This window comes from Lygodium microphyllum, chromosome 2 (assembly GCF_053477565.2).
Source record: "Lygodium microphyllum isolate KBCC chromosome 2, Lygodium_microphyllum_v1.1.10, whole genome shotgun sequence".
In the NCBI taxonomy this organism is placed as follows: Eukaryota; Viridiplantae; Streptophyta; class Polypodiopsida; order Schizaeales; family Lygodiaceae; genus Lygodium; species Lygodium microphyllum.
In genome coordinates, this window is record NC_141136.1 from 36,923,692 (window position 1) to 36,933,071 (window position 9,380).

At 40.8% G+C, this 9,380-nt stretch overlaps 1 protein-coding gene across 1 annotated transcript; it reads right to left on the minus strand.

The window, feature by feature from the left end:
• Positions 1-5,937: 5,937 nt before the first annotated feature.
• Positions 5,938-7,369, minus strand: LOC148039626 (cysteine-rich repeat secretory protein 55-like). Its single transcript, XM_087692188.1, has one exon. It carries the CDS (start codon positions 6,890-6,892, stop codon positions 6,131-6,133), a length of 762 nt encoding a protein of 253 aa, XP_087548314.1. The 5' UTR covers positions 6,893-7,369; the 3' UTR covers positions 5,938-6,130.
• Between the last annotated feature and the right edge of the window lie 2,011 nt (positions 7,370-9,380).

A 9,380-nucleotide genomic window follows, 5' to 3' on the forward strand; every position in this document is an offset into this window, starting at 1 on the left:
GGTCCAGATTTCGAGCAAGGTGATGAAGAAGAGCAACAAAGAATGCCAAGTCTGCCTCAACCCAATCTCCCATAGGAAGAACCTGCACATGCCCATTTTCCTAAGCGTGTAGTTGCAGCAAGGAGGAGAAGACAAGAATTAGCTGAGGTCCAACGCCAAGCACGCACAATTCCAAGACAACTTCCTGAAGAGCCCATGCCACTGAGAGTTCCATAAAAGGCCGTTTGAGCTCTCATTTGCTTTCCCACACTCTCTGGACCAGGCCCTGCCTCTAGGAGTCTTAGCCAAGATTAAGGATCTGGCTAATGAACTTGCAAACAGGTGGATAGAAGAGAGGAGCATGATAATGACTAGGTGGCGACAAGAGCCACAAGATTACTGGGAAGATAAGGTCAATCTGGTTCCCAAAATCGTCCAAGGCTACGAGGCGCAACCAAAATGGTGGAGGAGGATTTGGGACACCAATTTTGATGCATGGACCGCCTTTTGCAGTTCACTCCCCGAAGAGCACAATGATCCTATCTACATGCCCTACCCCCGTAGGCATGGAGTGGACTATGATAGAGACTTGCATGGGGATTACGACTTCCCAAAAATATATAATGTAAATGCTAGAAGCCCTGAGGAATGCTTAGTGTTTAGGTTAGAAGATATACTACCTTCTATAAATCGTTTCCTTGCAGACTTCTCTTCTTGCCCAGATCCAGCGTTTTTGACCACTTCTAATTACCTCCAACTTATCAAATTCCTGCTACTCCAAAAACCCACAGTAGAGGAAGCCCATCTCCCCCCACTCTTCTTTGATATCAACCTAGGAATAGATAGTAGAGCTATGACTAGGTTAATGATGCGGGCTACTCTCCTTCCTTCCTTCTGTCTAAAGCTCCTAGAAAATATGAGTGGCACCCGCTTCACAAGGTGTAATCACCCTTTCTTATCAACCACTTCTCTGAGACCTAAGGCCGATATTAAAGAATACCTACAAAGTCGCGCATTCTTATCTCAATGCCTGCGACCGCCCCGTGATTAAATGGGTGTGATATGCCTTGACAATTGTACTCCTCTCTCATTCTCAAAAAAAAAAAAAAGCAAAGAGAGAAAAAGCCACAAGGAAACAAAGACAAGGTGACTGGAGAGAAAGACAAGAGCAAAAAAATAGCAAAGCTGAAAGATGAATCTACTACTAAGCAAGTTAACAAGGAGAACACTTCACATGTGCTTGCAGTCTCCCTTCATTGTTATTGTGCACCACACTCACTGCATCTAGGGTTCTCCCTAGCCTCTTCCCCACTTCACACTTAGGACACATCAAGGGCAGGACTTTCAGAACCGTCACCCTAAGTTTTGCACCGCACCTCCAACGACGCACGAAGTGGGTCCTCAAGTGTGGGACATTACCAAGGGCTTGCCCAAGGTTAGTAGACCCATCTCCCAGTTCCACTGGCACGGGCACCATGCACTACAGAGTGAGACAGACACATACCCTAGGAGGTGCACAACTTTTCTTGCAAGTTATGTTCGTGTTTCAAGAACTGACTGCTTGGCTGAAGAAGATCATCCACTACATCTTCCAATGACAAGGAATTTTTCCATGAGTGACATGACTCCATTACTGCAACTTCAGGAGCTTCACTGCTAAGGTTTAAATGGCTCAACAAATTTCATGTTGGTAGCCATCTGCCTGCTGAGTCAACAATCCATCTTTAATAAGACCAACCTTCGTTAAAACCATTTCAACAGTTTCGAGCAACATGCTTAGCATGAATTAGCTACCCTAAAGTTCACTCTCCCCCTTGGGTTAGGTCTTCACAGGGCCGATTTTACATGTTCCTTCTAGATCCTTTTGTCTTGCGCGGCCCTCGACAGTTGCAACTTACTTGACAATCTGTCTAGTTCATTGAGTTTCACAACCATAGAGCCTTTGATGGACAACCCTTTTGTTGGAAAAGAAACGACTAAGTCCTTGGAATTGGGTTCTTAAGTTTTCAAGGTATGATAATAAACCCTCTTTGTTGGTCATCAATTGGACATCAACTTTAAGTAAATGTAACATCTTCTAACCTTCTATCTTTAAGTGTTATACTATGTAGAATCTTTCTAGTCAAATTCACTACTCATGCGGTTGGAGAATACCCTATTCCAAAACAGCATTGCATGCATCATCATACTTCCTCTAAAGTTGTTTCTCTATGTCTCTATCAACCTACATCAATGCTTGCAAAACTTCACTATCAAACTATCTTTCTCGTTTCAGCATATCAATGATTACATCATGAAATTCACACTTCCCTATTCGAAGAACTTCACTAAGTGCGAATTTCACTCTAATACTAAGTATGCATTCTTCCAAAACTTTTTTTTAGGTTTGTGGCAGTCTCAAGATCCAATTGTAGCTTGTAACTGGGTTGCTTGCCCCTTTTCTTCCCTTCTTGTTTCTTCTCTTAAGATGCATCCTTCATAACATGCTCAAGTATGGCTGGTTTAGCCTCTTTCTACTGCTCCATTTTACTTTATGTTATGCATTTAGATGGGCCTGAAGAGAAAGGACTAGTAGTGTCCTCATCTCTTCTTCTCTTTTTTTTCACAAGAGTTTCTTGATTATGGAGCTCAGCCAAATTAGCATGGGCTGAAATTGAATCCATCTGGTATACTCCATCCTGTTTTCCCTCGTATACTTTGCCTTGCATTAGCCAATTGAACCTTTGCTGCTTTACCCTTTTCCATGCACTCTAATTCTTGCATCCAAACTCAAGATTTTTCTTCACTCAGGTATCCTTTATGAGTTTCATCATCCCTTTCAATTCTCAAACCATATGTGGTTGCATCTATGGCGACAAATGATGTCCTTGCTGCCATCTCTTCAAACCTCTTCTACATGTCACCATTTTCAAAATTTGGCTCTATAGAAAACTAGTTTTTGTTGCATGTATTTTGCCATCTTTCCAAAAGACTAAAATTTTTGCTTTGGCTTCACAGTAGGCTGTACAGTCTTGATTTTCATGCTGTAAACTATCACACCAAATGCATCTCCTCTTGTATCCTTCTTTATATGGTCTTTTGACTATTACCCAACCCTTCTCTTCTACATTGACATCTAATTTCTCAACATTTACATTAATTTCAATCAAATTCAGCCTAATCATGCATGCCCCTGATTAATTCATCCACTGCATGATCAACTTTAAGAGCTAGACCAACAAGTGTAGCTAGTTGTTTTGCCATAGCCACAGGTGCCTTGGCTGCAATTTCAGCCCACTTCTGAGCACTAGTAGGTGTAGTGCTTATACCCCATCTTAATTTCATCTGCTCTCTCTTTACCAACATATGCAGTACCTCAGTTACATTAGCCCAATTTGATTTCAGCCCCATTTCAAAAGAAGCATCTTCTAAACAATCAGTTAGCTTCTCCTAGAAGACAGGATATGTAGCCTTCAGAAAAAAATCAATTTTCTAGACTCTCCAAACCTGTATCAAACAATAACTTCTTCTATGTTTCCTAGACCGCCAATCTAATGCTTTCGTTGACTCTAAAAGGGAGCTAAAATGTCAAGAAAACTAGTCAAAATTCTCCCAGATCACTCCTTCTTCTTCTCCCAGTTCGGAGTGTTGTTTGTGTTGCCTAAAAACTACGATCGTGCGTCGCACGATTTCGCCAATTCTTCTTTTTGCATAAAATCCCTAAAAATTTGCTAAAAGCCACTTGGTTTTTTTAAACATGTTATCCTATTCTAGAAGTTGTCTACAACTTTTGGATATGCACAAAAATATAAAAAATAGGCTTAACTTATCCAAAAATCTAGTATTTTTGAACCATCCATACTACGGACACTGACACTAATGACTAATATGGTATTGAATTTCTAGATCAATAAGAAAGCCGAATGACAATGCACTTTAGAGTTTTTCACATTGTGTTCGCGTATAGCAGCACGACAACGTCCATGACATTGGCCATGCCATAAACAACCAACTACAACAAGTATGTGTAGAAGCTCCTAGGCCAACTTGAAAAGATAAAGGAAGACAAGAAGGCTGTTATGGCGGAGTTAGAGATGGAAAGGGATGTATTTGCTGCCTACCAGCTAGAGAAGAAAAATTAGATAACCATCTATCAGAGAAAGGTAAATGACCTAAAGAGAAGGAACTACAAGCAAGGAATAAAATGGAGATGGAAAATGTAGAATAAATGCAAAGGAACTACAAGTGGAGAAGGTAGAGGGAGAAATGGGGCTAGAAATGGACTTCTCAAGCCTCATACAGGAGAAAAAGGACATGGAAGATCAATTCGAACAATTAAAGAACCTTCAAGAGGAGCTCATTTAGGAGTTGAAAAGGGTGAAGACACAAGCCCATGTATAGTTCCATAAGGAGAGGCGGCAAAAGGAATGATTGTTGAAGGAATTGCAAGATCTTAGGGCCTAGAAAGGTGAGGAGTCAACTAAAAAGCTACTAGAGGTGGAAAGCCTACTCCTTGGGATCCTCCAAGAGCAAGAACAACTAAAAGAAAAACTGAATTCTCAAAAAATAAGACAAGGAGAAGATATTGGCAATTTGGAAGGAGCAAGAGGAGGCGGTGACAACACTATCACAAGAGCTCAGATAGAGTCAAGGAAAGATGGAGGAGAAGGTCGAGGCAAGGGAAGAGAGGAGCCTTAGAAGAGTCAAGGATATGGTTGAACGCCTTGCTGTAGTAGAAAGCAGGAGAATCATGGCAAAGGCAAGGGCTAGAAGTCTAGTAACATGCCTTCCTAAACATAGTGCTTCACGTAACTCAAGTTGAAGATGATGAATCCATGGAAGGGCTAAAGAGAAAGTTTGAGATCTTAAGAAGAGCCATAAAACATGGACTCCAAGAACACACCCGAGTGGAGGCCACTGAAGGGGAACATGGAGGAGTTATACGAGTAAAAGCATTAAGAGGTGGTTCAAGAGTGAGTATGATTGTGATTGATGTCATAGTTGGAAGTGCCAATTGGGTGTCTATCAACACTTATTTCATAACTAAATTTTATTTTATATCTCCTTTATTATTATTATTTTGATTATAAATATTTTGAATAGGAGTGGATGCAAGAGGAGGAGGCATGAACATGCATGGAAGCATGATCAATCTTGCACTTGAGGAGTGACAAGTGGTGTACCTTCAATGGCCTACTTTGTAAGTAACTTGCACTTGGTATCTAATGTATGGCACTCCTTTATTGATTGTCAAGGATTAGTAATAAAAAATATGTTTTTCTAATTGAGATTTTTGGCACATATATCAAGAAGGATCTAATGGATTTGGAGATAAAATATGTATGAAATGTGGCCTTTCTATTCTATTCGAGAAGTTGTGGCATCACGAGGCAAAAGCTAGCATAGTTGCACTCATGAACTCCTTGTTTTTTTAATTATTTCTTCAATTTAAGAGTTTTGGTTGTTTTCATATTTTTTGAATTGATATTTGGATACACAACCATGTGAGGTAGGTTGGAGTAGAGTTCTAGAAGCATATTTGAAAACCCTAATGAAAGAGAAGAAAATCTCTATAAAAGCTACTATAAGAGTAAAAGGTGTACCATGAAAAAGTGATGCCATTAGATTAAGAAGAGTTTGGAGTGACTTATGTATCGACGACTTTGATGAAAAATGAGATAAGAAAAACACAATCTTGTCTAGAATTTGATCCCATCTATTCTACCCACGCAAGTTTTCAAACACACCAATGTTCAACCATCATTGCTAGAGACTCTCACATGGCTTTCATGGTAAACTTTGTGTCTACGTAGTTGAATTCGAAAAGAAAGTGGCTCATCATTGATAGGACGATTGCATTGATTCAATCAACCTATTCTTAGTTCGTTTTTGGTTTGAGAAGGTTCATTTTTAGATATTGATTTAAATGGAGGTAGCAGTCGAGGAATCATTTGTAATTGCACTCATACAAATTCCCAATTTCGTGCCAAGGTTAAATTCTCAATTTCATTTCTAGATTGAAACTCATTTCGGATGATTTTTGTTGTCACTAAAAAGGGAATTTTTGTGTCAAAGTACATTTTTATTGAGTAATATATATATATATACCGCGTGGAGCTGGACTTCGAACGCTGCAGCTAAGCAGGAGCTGTAGAAGTGTGATCACGTCTAGCTAGCTCATCTCGACGTTGTAGAACGGGTAGATCTCGAAGCGGTAGTAGCAACTGGCGGTGTGGATCTGGGCCCCTACGCCGTGATCGCAGTCTTGCCAGGAGTCAGCATGCGAGGAAAGGCAGTCGGAACAGTCGGCCTTGGAGAGGTAGGCCAGGCACTGGGCGAGGGCGTAGAGGCGACCACCAGGTACGTCGGGGTAGGGGGCGCTGGCGCTGGCATACAAGCCCCGGCGGTTGGGGGCGGAAGCTGTGACTGTTGTGAGCAGCTGCTCGACCTGGGACTGGAAGGCGGTGCTGTTGTCCTTCTGCGTGTTGCACAGCTCCACGACTATGCTGGAGTCTTCTTTGAAGAAAGGGGAGTTCTCGTACCTGAGGAAGCAGCCGTCCAGCTGGACCCTGGAGCCGATGGCATTCGGGCAGCTGTCAAGGGCTGCCTGGGCGGCATCCCCGACGCACTGCGAGCAGACGTCTGGTGGCACGTCCCCCCTGCATTGGTATGCCCCGTACACCTTGTCGCTGCCGCCATAGGCACTGCTGCTACGGTGCCAGCTCGCAGAGGAGGCCGACTCGCGCTTTAACGCCGTCAGCAGTGCGCTCAAGCCTTTGCCGAAGGCGCTGCCGTCGGGATACTTCTGAGTGTTGCACAGGATGTAGACCTCCGTGGAGGGGTCGAATGTCGCACAGCCTATTCCGAGCAGCTGGACGAGTGTAAAGAGGCCAATTACAACGATGGCTGGAATCGTGGTCATGCGCATATCCATGATGCAGACTGTTTACTACCTAGATTCTATTGGAAGGCCCGCTCTCTCTCTCTCTCTCTCTCTCTCTCTCTCTCTCTCTCTCTCCGTGTCTGTGGTTCAAAAGGAGGTCATACGTTACTGCGGACCTGCACCACAATTTATATAAGGACCCGGCGACGAGCGATTCATACAATCCATCTCAGGCTGGCCGCTGAATCCATCTCAGCAAGCCCGACTCTGTCAATGGTTCGTTGAAACTTGCGTTGGCAGACGAAACTTGCGACTTTCTCCGATGTTATGACAAAAGACACTTTATTAAAAAACCTATTCCTGTAATTTTAACGATTTTAAATTTGAAATTTGAAATTTGCCTAATTTTCAGCGTAAGGTCTACCATTTGAAATGTTCCTCACATAGCACCTCGGTTTCGCCTAACCACTGCTGGCTTTCACAAATTAAGCCTTAAGCGGTTGTCTTCACAATTTGCCAAAAGTTTAAGCTTCCAAAGTCTACAATGTGATATGTCCTTCAATTTTGAGAAAATGAGACATGTATGTAAGAATGGAAGTGTTGCGAGTCCAATAATGTCTATTCATTGGAAATATTGCAACATATTGCTTATGTGAATTGTTGCCCCATGGCAAATCTTTCCACATGGGCCTAGCTTTCACCCTGTTTGTGGCACCACTTCTAATACATTTTGTGGTGGGCATATAAAAAACGTTTGTGCATCTTAATCCACCCTAACTATAGCAATCCATATGCTTTCGAACGACTAACTACAGTGCAAGTACAATCACTTCTTAAAAGACCAAAAAGTTATTAGGTGTTTGTGGTGCAACTATTATCATCTAGTACATTGATTTGGCTTCTTTAAGAGAATAACTATAGAAAGTAATGCATCCTAATTGTATAACATTAACATAATGGGCTCACTCCATATAAACTCACACTACCATGGTGGCATGTGCACACACACACACACACACACACACATACAAGCACATGGATACACATGATAAGTTTTTTAGAAATAAGGCCCCTTGCATGGCTTTTAAAGGAGTTTTCTATTTGGAAAAGAAATATATATAAGCAAAAACTACTAGGAATGTCAAATTTCAAGAGTCACAATTAAGAATGAATCCGCGAAAAAAAGCTACCCTACTTAAGTTTTCTTACCATGGCATTCTTAAAAACCTTCTTGGCAAGCTTATCCATACAAATGTGACATCATTAATCAAAAGACTAACATCTATTTCCTCCCTTCAAGCAATGCATCTCGATAGAAATTTATGCCACATTTGGGGCTTTTGAGAATAACAAGTATTTAATAAACTAAACTCTACTATGATCAAAACCACATTGCTGACTTTTAGAGCCACTTTTGTTACTCAATTACACAAGTAGTACTAACATTCATTAGGAGAAATATGGACTCTCTTTTTTGCCCCTTAAGGAGTGAATAAACAAATATAGGCCTAACCAATGAGAGAGCTGGGATTCCAGATTCATGTAACATGAATCTTCTAGCCATATCTTGGACCAAATCTTCCCTCAGCAATAAAATAAGGGAAAAGGGGAGTACAAAGCTGTCACTTCTTGGAAGTTTGTGCCTCGAATTTTCATTTTCTTATTTTTTATGTTTGACTTTTCTTTTCTCCCCTTTTCAGTTTCCCCCTCTTTTTTAGGCGGAACTCAAATTTGTCATATCTCTTTCCCCGCTTCTTCTTTCCTGACGAAATTTTACAGCCTCACTGTTTCTTGCCATGTCTGTAACCCTGTAAAATTTCATTTGCTTTGCACAAGCACAGAGAGAGATTCATGTGTTTCATGAGAGCAGAGCTTGTTTTACCAAAGCCCTAAGATTCTCTTCACAAAACTCTACAGGTATATTTTTCTCTTCCATAGATGTTCTATGGTAAAGTTTTATCTCGTTTGGAGAAAACCTGTGCAAGTTATGTGCATTCTCTGACATGTAATTTCTTTTGTTTTGATGCTCTAGGAGTCTCTTACAGTCAATAATAGTGACATTTTGAATACTCAACTTCTTCTTCAACATCTTAGGGTTTCTCTGTAAACAAAGTTACAGGTATATTGTCTTGTTTTTTTGTTGCTCCACTGTTAAATTTTATCTCGTTTAGACAAAATGTATACAAGTTACATGCATACTGAGATTTCCTTTGTTTTTTTACTCCAAGAATCTCCGAGGGTGAAGAACAATGATTTATTAAGAACTCAACTTCTACAACATCTTTGGGATTTTGAACACTCAACTTCTTCTTCAACATCTTAGGGTTTCTCTCTAAACAAAGTTACAGGTATATTGTCTTGTTTTTTTGTTGCTCCACTGTTAAATTTTATCTCGTTTAGACAAAATGTATACAAGTTACATGCATACTGAGCTTTCCTTTGTTTTTTTACTCCAAGAATCTCCGAGGGTGAAGAACAATGATTTATTAAGAACTCAACTTCTACAACATCTTTGGGATTTTGAACACTCAACTTCTTC

Coding starts and splice junctions, on each gene's coding strand:
- LOC148039626 (XM_087692188.1), bottom strand. CDS start 6,892: ATGGATATGCGCATGACCACGATTCCAGCCATCGTTGTAATTGGCCTC.